Source organism: Bubalus kerabau, chromosome 15 (assembly GCF_029407905.1).
Source record: "Bubalus kerabau isolate K-KA32 ecotype Philippines breed swamp buffalo chromosome 15, PCC_UOA_SB_1v2, whole genome shotgun sequence".
In the NCBI taxonomy this organism is placed as follows: domain Eukaryota; kingdom Metazoa; phylum Chordata; class Mammalia; order Artiodactyla; family Bovidae; genus Bubalus; species Bubalus kerabau.
Window position 1 is genome coordinate 57,087,492 of NC_073638.1, and position 15,416 is coordinate 57,102,907.

General features: G+C 54.4%; 1 protein-coding gene across 4 annotated transcripts in view; it reads left to right on the forward strand.

The window, feature by feature from the left end:
* The window catches only part of CAPN5 (calpain 5), a 56,313-nt gene that overhangs the window by 38,252 nt on the left and 2,645 nt on the right, over positions 1-15,416 (forward strand). For 3 of the 4 annotated variants that reach the window (XM_055549159.1, XM_055549161.1, XM_055549162.1), the window contains 9 exons: positions 3,287-3,495; positions 6,670-6,862; positions 7,674-7,867; positions 8,542-8,619; positions 10,050-10,245; positions 10,904-11,026; positions 12,166-12,362; positions 13,473-13,588; positions 14,088-14,224. In XM_055549159.1, coding sequence (XP_055405134.1) covers positions 3,287-3,495; positions 6,670-6,862; positions 7,674-7,867; positions 8,542-8,619; positions 10,050-10,245; positions 10,904-11,026; positions 12,166-12,362; positions 13,473-13,588; positions 14,088-14,224 — 1,443 coding nt within the window. Of the gene's footprint in view, positions 1-3,286; positions 3,496-6,669; positions 6,863-7,673; positions 7,868-8,541; positions 8,620-10,049; positions 10,246-10,903; positions 11,027-12,165; positions 12,363-13,472; positions 13,589-14,087; positions 14,225-14,655; positions 15,277-15,416 lie in introns of those variants that run through there. The other variant, XM_055549160.1, reaches the window with a different exon arrangement.

Genomic DNA, 15,416 nt, shown 5'->3' on the forward strand with positions numbered 1-15,416 from the left:
GTTCATTATAGCAGGGTTCTCACTCCTGTGAGAATCTAATGCCGCCCCTGATCTGATAGGAGGCGGAGCTCAGGTGGTAATGTAAGCGGTGGATGCTCCCGTGCTTAATAACTGAGTCGTGTCTGACTTTGCGACCCCATGGACTGCAGCCCACCAGCCTGCTTTGTCCATGGAAATTTTCTTCCAAGCAAGAATACTGGAGTAGGTTGCCATTTCATCCTCCAGGGATCTTCCCCACTCAGGGATTGAACCTGCATCTCCTGCATTGCAGGTGGATTCTTTACTGCTGAGCCATCAGGGAGGCCTTCATGAGTGGCTTGTCAATTCAGATGGACACGTCTCTCACTGGCCTGCCACTCCTGATGTGTGGCCCAGTTCATAATAGGCCATGGCACTGGTCCATGGTCAGGGAGTTAGGGACCCCTGGTCTAGAGGGTGTTTGGTTTGTATGCCCGTGGCAGCTCACCTTCCTCTCACTTGGTACCCTGGCTGGCAGAGGGAGGGGCTGAGGGGTGAGAAGGCTGGCCTGGGGGTCAAGGGCTGTGATGTGGGAAGGAAATTGAAACCCACCGGGATCCCTGACTCTGTATCACAGGCCCTGGAGCCTCATTAGCTGCCTCTTGAGTCACAGAGAGTTCAGAGTCAAGCCCTGGGTTTGCCTAATGATCCTCTGGTGGCCCCAGTGGTACCTCTCAGCTCCTGTGAGGGCTCCTCTTCCTACCTCCTCCAACCCCATCCCATGCAGTCCAGAGCTTTCAGAGTGGGGAGGAGTGGAGGAGGGTGCAGTGGCCAGGCCAGTGTTCCCAGCTTATGGCTCCCCATTGCTCTGGGCTCCTGCATGGACCCCATTTATGATACACTTTTTCTGTCCTGAAATCAAGTGTGGGGAAGCATGCCAGGGATCAGGACAGAGGCCAGCCTGGGAGTTTTCATTGAGAAGGGACGCAGAAGTGACTGCAAAGGGACCAGCTCGTCTCGAGTCCCTGCTGAGTTCTAGATGCTGTGTCAAGCTCCGAAGCCCTGAGTGTGAATCCTGCCGGTGCCTGTGGGTGGCCTCTGCCTGCAACTTCCTGCCCCACCCCCTCAGAAGACAGCGCGAGTGTTCTGGGCACTGTGGCCCTTAGCAGGGCTCCATTGGTGGCTGGGGCACCTCTCATTGTGCTTAGCGTTTTCATTTTCTTGGTCTCGAGTGTCCCACTAGGGAGTGTTTCTCTTTGCCAACATCCCTGTTGATGGTAAGAGGCGTGTAAACAAAAGCATCCTTAATGAGGGTGGGGGTTGGGAATAGATTTTGGCCTCCATGTCTGTGTTCAGGCTGGTCTGTGTCTTGGGGTTTACAGCCTCCTGATACATCTCGGGCTTCTCAGCCCAGATGCCTGCGTTCCCGCCCCCATACCTGGGAGTGATTTTCTTCTAGAAGGAACTTCTTATTGTCTTGATGGGGTTTGGCTCTTCTGGGTCCTGTGTCCAGAAGGGCCAGCAGATCCCCTTGACTCGGCAGGGTGAGGTTTTTCCCTGCCTTCCACTTCCTGCTGCCCCAGATTGCCTCTGTTTGTCTGCGTCTGCTCAGGAGGGTCAGCTCTCAGGACAGCTGCTCAGAAGCTGCTGCTGGCCCTCCAGGGTTGGGCCCACCTCTGTCTTTTCTCCATGGCCCACCATGTACTCAATGTCAGCCTCAGCACTTGCCCGCATGCCTGCCTTTCCTTCCAGACTGGGAGCCTGCCAAGGGCAGGGACCATGTCTGAATCACCTGGGTCCTTGGTGCCAGCCTCTGGGTGCAGAGTGGTGCACAGATACAGAACTCAGTATTTGGAAACAGACAGACCTGGGTTGAATCCTGGCTTCAAACCCAGGTCTGCCTGCCTCCAAAGAATGTGTGTATTTTCTAGTTATGTGACCCCGGACAAGTTGCTTGCCCTCTCTGAGCCTTGATTTTCTCATAAGGATGGTTATAATAGTAATCTGTTCATGGGGTGGTTGTGTGAATTAAACTGAGATACTCCATGGTGGTCAGAGACTTGGTAAACTCTATGGATTATTTATGGAGTTCTAAGATGCTACATAAATAAGCAACATTATTAAGAGTCCCAGTGAATGCCTTTGGACTTATACATTCAGTTACCACGTTTATTCGGCTTCCCTTGTGGCTCAGCTGGTAAAGAATCCACCTGCAATGCAGGAGACCTGGGTTCCATCCCTGAGTTGGGAAGATCCCCTCAAGAAGGGAAAGGCTACCCACTCCAATATTCTGGCCTGGAGAATTCCACGGACTGAATAGTCCATGGGGTCGCAAAGAGTTGACACGACTGAGCGACTTTCCCTTCAGCACATTTATTAAGGACCCTCTCTGGGCCAGGTGCTGGGTGGATAGCAGTGACCAAGACTGACGTGTCTCTGCCTAAGATAGGTGACATTCCAGTGACAGTATCAGCGCCAAACACAACATCACACACTTGTGTAATTATAACTGGGGAAAGTGTCTCAGAGGAGAAGTGCCAGGGGCCATGAGATGGATGGACAGGTGTGCTGGCCTAGTCTGAAGAGTCAAGGAGGGCTTCCTGGAGGAGGAGGGTAGGCCCTAAAGGACCAGCGAGAGTCAGCTGGAGGAAGAGCAGGTGCAGAGTTTCTAAGCAAAGCCTGGAGCAGGGCACAGCGGGTGGGGACTGGGGTGGATGGGGGCCGAGAAATGAACCTGGGGAGGCGGGGGTAGGGACAGAGCACATTAAGGATTTGGACCTTATTTTCCAGGGAAGTGACCTGATCAGACAGCTCTCTCTGCTCCTGTGCGGTGCAGGGGTGGGTGTGGCTACTGATGCTGTTCTTCTGTCCTGGGGTGAGGATATGGAGGACTAGGCCAGGGCGGTGCCAAGGGATGGAGAGGAGGAGATGGATTTTTAAAGAATGTGGGTGCTCAGATTGGATGGAGAAAGGGAAAGAGGGAAGGCCAGTGTGACTGCCGGCTTCTGGCTTGGGCAAGACGCAAGGAGGGAGTTTCTGGTGGTACCACTGACCAGGCAGGACTGAGATGAATGTGCTATATTTCTGAGGGGAGGATGCAGATGGGAGGGAGGGGGAAGCTCATAGAATCCTAGTATGACAAGGCCTCAGGGAGCCTCCAGCCCCTGCAAGGGTGGGGACACAGAGGCCCGGAGATAAGAAGGACTCGCATTGGTTCATGGCCGCCATGGGGAGTGAACCCAGTATTCCTTTCCATTTGATTCCCACTTCCTCAGGAAGCTGGCTGTGACCCTCATTGTGTCCCCATCCTGCCTCTCTCCTGATCCAGGTCATCCCAGACTGGAAGGAGCAGGAGTGGGACCCCGAGAAGCCCAATGCCTACGCGGGCATCTTCCACTTCCACTTCTGGCGCTTCGGGGAGTGGGTGGATGTGGTCATCGACGACCGGCTGCCCACGGTCAACAACCAGCTCATCTACTGCCACTCCAGCTCCCGCAATGAGTTCTGGTGTGCCCTGGTGGAGAAGGCCTACGCCAAGTAGGTGCCAGTGGGGGTGGGCGGGCGGCTAGGCTGGGGTGGTGCTGTTCTTGGGCTCTGGGGGTCTTTATCTTGCTGCAGCCACACACACACAGAGGTGAGGGGCAGATGCAGACATAGCAAGTTCAGAGCCTGGTACCCAGAGCACAGCCAGCTGAACCTTCGCCAGGTGCGGTGGAGGCCGGACTGAAGGGCCCCTGGGCACCTTGCGTTAGGTCCTCATATAGTTACTTGCTTCTGCCTGGGAAGACGGAGGCCCAGGCAGGTGTCCTGCAGGTAGTGGGGGGCAGAGCCAGCAGCTCCATTTCGGTCGATGGTTCTTTTCCAAAGATCCGAGTTGCCAAGCCCTCCTTGGAGGCCTTTTTGGGGCTGTGCTGTCTCCAAGACAGGCTGGTCGAGGAGGGTGGGCCAAACCTCTGCCTTTCCTGCTTCCTGGGCCTCCCCTTCCTCCACCCATTGGTCTGTCTACCAGACTGTCCAGCCATTCTAGCTTTGCTGAGCCCTCCTTCTGTTCTCTGCCAGGCCCTGTGTTGCCAGCACGGGCTTGAGCAAAGGTTTGCTGAGCTGTGGAAGGCTTTGGGGCAGAGTGACCTGCCCAGGCCCTGCAGGACAGGTGCAGCCTGGGGCAGGATGGGCAGCAGGGTCAGAGACCAGTTGCTGGCTCTGTAGGAGCCTCTCCCTGGTTCCTCCTTCCAGACGCATTTGTCCCTCTCCTGGGACAGTGTGTGTGTGTGTGTGTGTGTGTGTGTGTGTGTGTGTGTGTGTGTGTGTAAATGTAAAGGGAAAAAACAAAAACTCCATCATCAAAAACAAACCCATTAAGTAAGCTTCCAGTTTTAATTTTAAGAAAGCAAACCCGCCCCCTGGTGGTCACTCGGCCACCAGGTTCCTAGGTGCAGGCTCCTCTCCTTGCATTCTGGGAGACCCACTCAGTGACTCGGTTAGGCTTGCTCTTTTTTTTAAATAAAAGTTTTACTATTTTTTAAAAAGATTGTATTATTTTTAAAAATTGTCCAAAATAGAATATTTATCATTTTTCATATTTATGTATCATTTATCATATTATTCATCATTTATCATTTGTATAAATGCACAGTTGAGTGGCATCAGTTGGTCGCAATGCTTTGTACCCATCATCACTGTCTGTAGCCAGTATAGACAGTGATGGTGTTTCATCATCCTCAACATAAACTCTGTTACCCGCTAAACAATAACTCCCTTTTTATCCCTTCTCCCAATCTTGGGAACCTCCATTCTGCTTTGTTTCTCAATGAATTTTCCTATTCCAGGCAGCTCATGTAAGTGGAATACTTGTCCTCCTGTGTCTGCCTTATTTCAATTAGCATAATCTTTTCTGGGTCCATCTGTGTTGTAGCATATATCTAAACTCTGCTCCTCTTTATGGCTGAGCAGTATTCTGTCATATGTGTGTGCTGCGTTTTGTTTATCTGTTTGTCTGTTGATAGACACTTGGGTTGTCTCCACATGCTTAGTATTATGAATAGTGTTGCTATGAACACTGGTGTGCAAATGTCTATTCAAGTGTCTGCTTTCAGGTCTGTGTAATATATATTGGGTTGGCCAAAAAGCTCATTTGGGTTTTTCTGTAAGATGTTATGGAAAAAACTGAATGATCTTTTTGGCCAATCCAGTATCTAGACGTGAATTTCTGAGTCATATTGTAGTTCTGTGTTTACATTAAAAAAGAATTTGTAGAGTATTTTTATTTATTTGTTCATTAATTTTGGTTGTGCCATGCAGCATGCAGGATCTTAGTTCCCTGACTAGGGGTTGGACCCATGCCCCTCGGATTGGGAGCGTGGAGTCTTACCCACTGGACCACCAGGAAAGTCCCTGTGTTTACACTTTTGAGTAACCACCAACTTGTTTTCCACAGAGGGCTGTACAATTTATGCTTGCTTGTTTTCTTTTTAAAGTTTGTTTACTTTTTAAATTATAAAATGAATATGTATCTGTTACAGCAAATCCAGAAAATACAGAAAGCCATGTAGAGGATAAAACTCTCCCATATTCCTACATGGTCTCCTAGGCCACTGCTCTCCCCTTCCCGGTTCTGGGCCATCTGGATTAATAAGTGAGGCAGCTCCTCTGCTCGGGACAGCATGACAGTGTCCCCTCAAGGCCCGCCCCCTCTGTGTGTCTCCATTTCCTCCCTTTGCTCTCCCCACACCCTCCTCCACCACTGGCAGCTCGTCTAACATCTTTGATGCCTCTTTTGTTTGTTGGTTACTTTGCAAAGCCTGTGCTGGTGTTCTGTGGGCATATGAAAGGACTTTTTGCTACGTATCCCATTTTGCTTCTCATATTCACATTCAGTATTCTGCCTTGAAGACCTTGACCCTAAAGGAGCCACAGCTGTGTCTCTAGCAGCTGACATATTCCCCATGTGGTATTGTGCTCAGTTGCTCAGTCGTGCCCGACTCTCTGCAACCTCATGGACAGTAGCTCGCCAGGCTCATCTGTCCATTCTCCAGGCAAAGGTACCGGAGTGGGTTGCCATTTCCTACTCCAGGAGATCTTCTTGACTCCAGGGATAGAACTTGCATCTTGTATGTCTCCTGCATTGGCAGACAGATTCTTTCCACTTCGCCACCTGGAGTAGATGCTTAATCTTTTTGAAATGAATTATTGTATATGTTTTAGACATAATTGGAATCTGACTGTATTGCTTTTTCGAATGTTACAAGAAAGCACTAGCATTTTCCCTGCAGTAAGAATTCCTTTAGCGTTTTGCTTAATGGCTGCTTAATGTTCCAGAGTTGAGATGCAGCATTAGCTTTTAAAATCAATTCCCTGTTGTTAGACACTTAGATGATTTCCAGTTTTACATTGTTATTAATAATGTTAGTCATCCAGAAATGATATGTCAAAAGACATATGAACTTTTAACAATTTGGAAAAGAATTGCTGGATTTCTAGACAGCTAGTTTTTGAAGATGAGGCTGTGAAGGCAAAGGGGAATTTGAGTGACAAAATGATGTGGTTCATGGGATGGGTGTTGGCCTCGGAGCCGGAGACCTGAGTTTTGGTATTGGCTCTGTTGTGTGACCTGCTGTGTGACCTTAGTGGTTCTCTTGACCTCTCTGAGTCTCAGAAATCTCCCCTATAAGGCTGGGGAATCTGAGCTAAGAGTTCTTTCCACATTGCTTCCAGGCTGGCGGGCTGTTACCAGGCCCTGGATGGAGGCAACACGGCGGATGCGTTGGTGGACTTCACAGGTGGGGTTTCTGAGCCCATCGACTTGACCGAGGGTGACTTTGCCAACGACGAGGCCAAGAGGAACCAGCTCTTTGAGCGTGTGCTGAAAGTGCACAGCCGTGGAGGTCTCATCAGCGCCTCCATCAAGGTGAGCGCACAGAGACGAGCCCCAGAGGCTACCCCCACAACCCTTCATCGACCTGACTGGGGTGGGGGGAGACTGTGGCTTCCCAGGCAGAGCCCCTACCCAGGCTGGCTCATAAATCAGACCCTCGGCCTCATGGGAGGAGGGGAGCAGTTAGAGGGTGCAGCCCCTCCCAGGGCTGGACAACACAAGCCTCAGGCCCTCTGGCCTAAGGCCTTGCCCACACTGTTCAACCAGCACCCCCATTCTGGCCCTCTCCTATTGGAGAGATGGGTGTCTGTACATTCGAGAGTCATCAACCAAGCTTTGAAAAATCAAGCCATGAGGTGGGTGGAAGAGGGGAGGGAGCCCCTTCTGCCTGCTGGCACAGGCCCAGGAGCTGCAAGAGGATTGTCTTATTTCACTGACTGCTCATGTTTTGGGTGGGAAAGCGGGGATTCAAGCAAAATTTGAACCCATGGTTGGCTGACCAAGTGGTGTATTGATAAAACACCACTGATTATCTGGACAATTAAAAAGCCCTGATTGGCTGACTTCTGTGGTGTAAATACTCCCACTATGGCTGATGTCGAGCTACTGTTTTAACAGCCAGGTTGCAGAATTGCGTCAGTGCTAGTGGACTCCAGCACAGCTGTGGGCTGACCACTGCAGGTCCCAGGCTTTGTAAAGGGCTGTGAATGCCAGGTCAGTCCCTAACCGCCCAGGAAGGAGGTCGTCGGGGCTGCCATTCCCGCCCCGTCCTGTAGGGGGCGGTGTGCCCCCTGCTCCCGCTGGAGCACGACAGGCCCCGCCTCTGAGCATCTGTGTCCCACAGGCAGTGACAGCGGCAGACATGGAGGCCCGGCTGGCGTGTGGCCTGGTGAAGGGCCACGCGTACGCCATCACGGATGTGCGCAAGGTGCGCCTGGGCCACGGCCTGCTGGCCTTCTTCAAGTCGGAGAAGCTGGACATGATCCGCCTGCGCAACCCCTGGGGCGAGCGGGAGTGGAACGGACCCTGGAGCGACACGTGAGGCCCGGGGCGGGGGAGTGGGTGGGGCGGTGGGAGTGGAAGCACAGGGCAGGCGCCAGGTGGGTGGGCCGAGGGCCCGGGGCTTGGGCAAGGCCGAGGTGGGCTTCCTGGAGGAGGTGGCACAAGGGCTGGGGCCTTGAAGGATTTGGGGGGAGGATGACACTAGGAGAAGACTGTCTTTGGAGGGGGTTGTGGGGGTGGATTCAGTGTGGGTGGAGGTCTGGAGGTGGGGAGGAGCTGATTCCTTAGGGGATGTAGAGACCCCTCTGGTGCAAGAGTGAGGAAAGCAGGAAGGGAGGCCACCAGGGGCAGGAATGGGAGTGACTACCCTGTGCTTGGCTCATGGCCCTGGTGAGGCCAGGAGAGGAGTGGAGCCCAGACCCCCACTGAAGGAGCTCCCTTCATTGAGAGTCAGCTTCCCCTTCTCCCCAAGCCTGAAGCTTGACTCCCAGACCCCCCAGGTCCTGGCAGCCCACTGTTACCTGCAAGAGTGGGCAGAGAAGGCTTCTTGGAGAGGGACTGGGCATGGCCCTGTGCCCCTGACCATCCCCACACTGATGGAGGCCTGTTGCTGAGCCATCCCTCATGCCTCCTGTCCCTTGCCAGGGTGGTTCTGCTGGGGTTCCTCCTCTGATCCTCTCCCCTCTTGCCTCCCTGTGCTCACATCCCAGCTCAGAGGAATGGCAGAAGGTGAGCAAGAGTGAGCGGGAGAAGATGGGTGTGACCGTGCAGGATGACGGCGAGTTCTGGTGAGTGTGCCCTTGCCCAGGGCAGGTGTCCAGGGCTGAGAGGGGACCCTCCTGTGTGCCAGGCAGGGAGCTCTGGACAGGATGGCAGGAGTCAGGGCTCTAGCCAATGCCTCATGGTCAACTTGTCGTGTGACCTTGGACAAGTCACGGCATCTCTTTGGTCCTGTTTCTGCCCCTGTGAAGTGAATTGGGCAGAATGGACCATTTTGTCCCCATAGTTCCCCACTTCCCACCTCAGGGGACCCTGGGCTGCTCTGGTACCCAGGCGGAGCCCTCGGCAAGTAGACCAGGGTACTAGACCAGGTACCAGTGGGCAATTGACCAGAGGACGTAGGGCACATGGCTGCCTGATGCCAAGAGCAGGTAGGAAGAGGAGAGGCCTCACAGAGGAGCTAAGACTCAGGGTGCAAAGGAGCCTTGTGGAGACCCAGCCCAGAGGCAAGAGAGCATGCTTGGGTTTGGGGAGAGTGAGTTCAGGGAGGCAAGGCAGGTGGGCTGGGAAGATCATAGCAGCCTGGCTGAAAGAGCATATTCATGATTCGTGCATTCATTCACTGTTGCATTCATTCATTCTACATTTAGCCCTGGCTGTATGCTAGGCTCAGTGTCTGTCTTCAGCAGGACACTTTATTTGGAGACTGAGCCACTTCCTGGAGGGGTACAGGGTACCCTGTGTGTGGGAGATGCTATGAGGGCTCCAGGCAGACCCAGAGGTACATGGCAGTGATCTTGGCACCCTAGTGAAGTCCCCTCCTGAAGGTGTCAGGGGAGCCGCTGCAGGAAGCCCACCTAGGCCCTCTGGTCTGGGTTCCTGTGGACGAGATCCACTTTGCCCAGTCTGGCTCAGGAGCCAGTTGAATTAAAACAGCAGTAGAAAACCCTCATTAGGAATGGGAAGAATTTCTCGTAAGGCCTTTCTTATATATCTTCACCCTTGATGCATGTATGTGCATATTCTCATGTATGTGCACACTTGAAGGGGGGTGGGCCCTTCCCCTCCTCCCACCCAGGCTCCTGGAGGTGTGGCAGCATCCTGGTCACTGCAGCTCACCTAGCAAGGGGTTCATACCATTAGCCGTGGACTGTAATGGATGGAAATATGCTTTAGAAACTGTAGAGGGCTGTACATATCAGTTATTCGTACTAATAATGATTGTAACAGCCAGCCTTTGCCAACTCCTTTCTGTCATAAGTTGTACTACATGTTTTTATTATGTAGCTTAATTCCTGTGCAAACTCTGCAAAGTAGGCAGCTGCTGTTAGACTGATGCCCATTTTACAAAGCAGGAGACTGAGGCCACAGAAGACGTGAAGGGTCCCTGTGAAGCCATGTCTGCGCTTGCTGTGTGGGCCATGGTCCAGAGGGTGTGGGGCGAGTGGGTAGCTGGCGGGGAGGGGGACCGGCCGGCTCAGCCCCTTGCCACACCCAGGATGACCTTCGAGGACCTGTGCCGCTACTTCACGGACATCATCAAGTGCCGTCTGATCAACACGTCTTACCTGAGCATCCACAAGACGTGGGAGGAGGCCCGGCTGCGTGGCGCCTGGACACGGCACGAGGACCCACTGCAGAACCGAAGCGGGGGCTGCATCAACCACAAGGACAGCTTCTTCCAGAACCCGCAGGTGGGCCTCCCTGGGTTCCCCCACCCACCGCCCCTCGAGCAGCTGTGGGGCCCCCGCCAAAGTCCTGCCATGGCCTCCTGTGTGACCGTGGGTACCTCCCTGCTCCTCCGTGGATCTCAGCACATCTGTTTGTACAGTGGGGTTGGATGGGCATGTCTGCGTGGTCCTGTCACCCCCAACCTCATGATCTGACCTGCACCTGGTCAAGACAAGGAAACAGGCCCTGAGGACTAATGAGTGTCCTGACAAGAGCTATAGGGACATTTTATTTAGAGGCTGGGCTCAGGCTCAGATCCCTTGTTTCCACACACAGTGCTGCTTCTTCCGGGGGAACTCAGCCAGGCTGACTCCCCAAAGGGACTCCTCCTCTGCAGCCTCCTTGGTCATGACCCTGGAACCCACCTAGTCCTCACTCCTGGTGTGCCTTCATTGAGCACCAACTGCTCAGTGAAGTCTTAAAGCTGAGCATCCATCATCTCCCCAAGTCCTCCCACCCCACGTGCAGGGTTGGGCATTGTCAGCCCATCTCACAGATGAGGGACTGAGGCTCAGAGAGGTGATGTGACTCGCCCAAGCACACACAGCTTCCGGAGCCAGCTAGCCCATTTTCTTCAGTATGGTCTCACTGCATGTCCCTCTTTCTCTGCCCCACCCACAGTACATCTTTGATGTCAAAAAACCCGAAGATGAAGTGCTGATTTGCATCCAGCAGCGGCCAAAACAGTCCACTCGCCGGGACGGCAAGGGTGAAAATCTGGCCATTGGCTTTGACATCTACAAGGTGAGGCCAGCTGCGGCTCTGCTCTGGGTGAGGAGAGTCTGAGCTGCCTGGGCCTGGGAGAGAACATTCTGGAACATTTTGGTCTCCAACCTCACCGTGTCACCCTGGACACGTTGGCTGATGCCCTGGGCATGCTGTGACATGGGTCCTCTTTCAGTCTCCACAGACGCCCAGCCTGCCTTGCATTGGCCCCATGGGAACTTGCAGCCTGACTTCTTCCTGCCCCAGAACCACAGGCTGTCTGGACAGGAAAGGGGAGGATTGCTGGCGTTCGGGGCTGGGCTCTGGGAGGCCCAACGCTGCTCCCTCCCTCAGGGCTCTGGTCCCCCTGAGTCGGAGGCCTTGCTGGGCACTGGGAGGAGGCATCCTGGGCAGAGCCAGGTGGGGTTCCCACCGGTCGCTCCCTGGCCTGGGCCCCGAGACCTTCCACATGTTGAGATGCCCCGTGTATGATGACATTCTGCATAGAGGGACAGTGTGCGCCTGCCAGACACCAAGAACCCAGTGAAACCACGTGTACCTGCTAGGGCCATGGCCTGAGTTGAGGCCCTGGCCTTTGGTGTGCTGGGTTGTATTATGACAGTTTGTTCATGTCAGTGTGTTGGGACACGCACTGTGTGCTAATATTGTGACTTTGACATGGCATGACCTTTGCTGATGTGACTGCATGGTGCATATGCCAGGAATGAAATGGTCTAGCATATCCTGTTAGCCGGTAATGTCATTTCTGGACACATGCTGTGACCTGGACAGACAGTGCTTCTTGGTTCTGTTATGGTGTCAGAAACCCCACGGACATTGTCACCAGGGGGATTGCCATTGCCACTGCCTCCCACCCCAACAGCTTCATGAGATATAATTCACAGACCATGTGATTCACTCCTAGAGTTGTGCGGCCATCACCACAATCAACTTTAAGACACTTTCATCACCTCCAAAAGAAACCTCATGCCCTTTAGTTGACATTACCCAATGTCATCCACCTGGCCCCCCCACCGCCCCCCCAGCCCTAGGCAGAGGCTGGTCTACTTCTGACTGTAGATTTGCCTAGTCTGGTCATCGAGTGGGGGCGGAGATGAGAGATGCAGGGTGGGATGAGAGCGGGGCTCTGTGAGACCCAGCGCTTCCGCCCCCGGCAGGTGGAGGAGAACCGCCAGTACCGCATGCACAGCCTGCAGCACAGGGCCGCCAGCTCCATCTACATCAACTCCCGCAGCGTCTTCCTGCGCACGGAGCAGCCCGAGGGCCGCTACGTCATCATCCCCACCACCTTCGAGCCAGGCCACACTGGCGAGTTCCTGCTCCGAGTCTTCACTGACGTGCCCTCCAACTGCCGGTGCGTGGGGGCCGGCTTGGGGCCAGGGTTGGCCGGGCCCAGGGCCACTCCAGGCTGACCCACCATATGCAGCCCAGACATGTTCAGTGTTGTCCCAAGGCATGGAGCCTGGGCCTCCAGCCTCCCTGGGCTGACATCAGCACCCATCTCTTTTGCCCTTCTCTCCTCCCTGTCCCAGCCTCTCTTATCCACTTGAAGGAACAACTGCTCACCTATGCACAGCTCTTCACAGTTTACAAAGAAGCTTTCACTCATGTTGTTTGCTCTTCCTGAACGCCGGGTGGGAGGTCTGATGCTTCCATTTTACAGATCAGAATTGCGGATTGAGGTTGGGGGTAGTTTTCTAAGGTCATGTGGCTAGTGGTAGAGTCCTACTAGGTAGACCCTGAAACCACCCCCAAGCCTGCCTCGGTGCATCCCTGTGCGTCCCCGCACTGCCCTCCCACCTGGTAGGCAGCCCAGAGTCCCACATCCCAGACTGGGGAGGCAGCTTGTGGAATCAGCTGGCCTTGGTCCGGCCAGTCTGTGCTGTGTGGGCAAGCCCTTTTCCCCAGTGAGCCTAAGTAAGTAAGTGTTAGTCACTCAGTTGTGTCCGACTCTTTGAGACGCTATGGACTGTAGCCTGCCAGGCTTCTCTGTCCATGGGATTTTTCCAGGCAAGAATACTGGAGTGTGTAGCCATTCCTTTCTCCAGGAGATCCTCCCAGTCTAGGGATCGAATCCCAGTCTCCTGTATTTGCAGCCAGATTCTTTACCATCTGATTCACCAGGGAAGCCCAGCGAGTCTGATGCTTCCTAGTGTGTAAAATGGGCCTAAGAGTTACCTAGCTCTCAGGGCTTTGTGAGGATTAGAAACAATACCTGCTCCATCCCAGCAGAGTGCTTGACACTCCATAACGCATAGCACACTGCTTTTCCCTGGGAGAGGAGGGGGCACCCTGGGCTCAGGATGCAGCTGCAGGAAGCTGACGGGGGTTTGTTTGCCCAAGTCAAGCATTGCATGGACGCAGCACTGCTCCTGCCCCTGCCTTGCCCTCTTGAATCCCCTGACTTTCCGCCTTCCTGGTCCCTCTCCATCACCTCCCACCTCTTCTCCTCTGCCCGCACCAGGGAGCTGCGCCTGGACGAGCCTCCCCGCACCTGCTGGAGCTCCCTGTGCGGCTATCCCCAGCAGGTGACCCAGGTACACGTCTTGGGGGCTGCAGGTCTCAAAGACTCCCCGACAGGTGAGCTTGCCTGCAGAAAGCCCCCAGCCCTCGTCCCCCAGCCACAGACAGCCTCTATAGCTCTCCTGCTCTTACTGAATGAGAAAGCTTTCCTGACATCCACTTTGGGCCCAGCCTTGGGATGAAGCTGGGCACACTGAGCGGAGCAGGCTCTGCCACCTGCCCACGGGCAGTCTCCAGTGTGCGGGGCAGTCAGGTGCAGGATCAGGCAGCTGGGAGGGAGGGTTCAGGGAAGGCTTCCTAGAGGAAGTGGCCTTTCTACAGGTCGTGGAGGTGTTAAGGTATGAAACCTGGTGCTCTGGGAAGGGGAACAGCCTTGGTAAAGGAGGCCAGAGATTAACAGTGTACCCCTTCTTATCCCTGGAAGTTAGGGAGTTGGCCAGGCTCTGGTCTCCCTTCTCCTGAAAACATGAGCCCAGGCTTCTGAATCCAGAGTTCTGTCTCATCTGGGCCCTGCCCCATCCCCTACCCTCACCCCATTGCCCACTCCCCCTTACAGGGGCTAACTCTTACGTGATCATCAAGTGTGAGGGGGACAAAGTCCGCTCGGCTGTGCAGAAGGGCACCTCGACACCCGAGTATGATGTGAAAGGTGTCTTCTACCGCAAGAAGCCGAGCCAGCCCATCACTGTGCAGGTGAGCTGTCCTGTCTGGCGTCCCTCCTGGGCTCCTGGCCTCATGTTTCCCCGCTCAGAATGGCTGAGCTCAGTGTGGCCGGGACCACAGGGACCCAGGAACGCTGGGTTCTTGTTCCCGCTCTGTGCCTGACCTGGTGTGGCCTTGAGAAGTCTCCTGCGTGTCCCTCCTGGAGCCCCGGAGTCCCCTCGGTGGGCTAGGTGAATGGGGTGGATAAGCTGGAGTGATTGTGGGACACAGCAAGGTCAGTCTCCCAGCCACAGACAGTGGTCATCTCTGCCCACCTTGCCCCAAAGCCTTGGGAGTTGTTCCTTAAATTCCCCAGGTGGCAGACGGATGGGGTGGCTATTGCCTGAGAGCAGAGGATCAGAAAGCCAGGGTCCTGGGGCTTCCTGGTGGTCAAGTGGTAAAGAATCCGCTTGCCATTGCAGGAGACAGGTTCAATCCCTGGTCTAGGAAGATCCCATATGCCGCGGAGCAACTAAGCCTGTGTGCCACAACTGCTGAGCCTGTGCCCTAGAGCCTGGGGGCTGAGACTTGCTGAAACCTGAGCACCCTAGAGCCTGTGTTCCACAACCAGAGAAGCCTGCACAGCATAACTAGAGAGTAGTCCCTGCTCGCTGCAGCTAGAGAAAAGCTTGTGCATCAATGAAGAGCCAGCACAACCAAAAATAAGTAAATGATAAAGTTAAAAAATAAAAAAGAAAGCCAGGGTTCTGGACGTGTGCTTCCTTACCCTCTCAGGCCAAGGTGGCCATGATTCTGAGCTCACTGACCGGAAGCCCTGTCCCCAAGACCCAGGCCAGCATCTCTTGGTGAGAAACCGTCTGTACACAAATGCCTGGGGACTCTGGGGAAGCTACTGCACTGGGTCCCACTGGATCTGATCGCAGACCCATAGATGTTGGGGTTGAAAGGACCCGTAGGGGCCACTGATCCAACCCTCATAATAAAGATGGGGAAACCAGAGCAGGGGGTGTATCATTTGTCCAAGGTCACCCAAGGTCAACAGCAGAGCTAATAGTGACAGACTTTAGACATGGAAGGGAGCTTTGACGGATGGGAGGAAGCCAGAGGCTCTGGAAGGGGCACAGCCTTGCCCAAGGTCCCTGGTGAGGCAGAGGCGGTGCAGGGCTCCTTTTCCTTGGCCCATCTTGCGCCCCAGGAAGGAGACTCAAGGCTCTGCCACTGT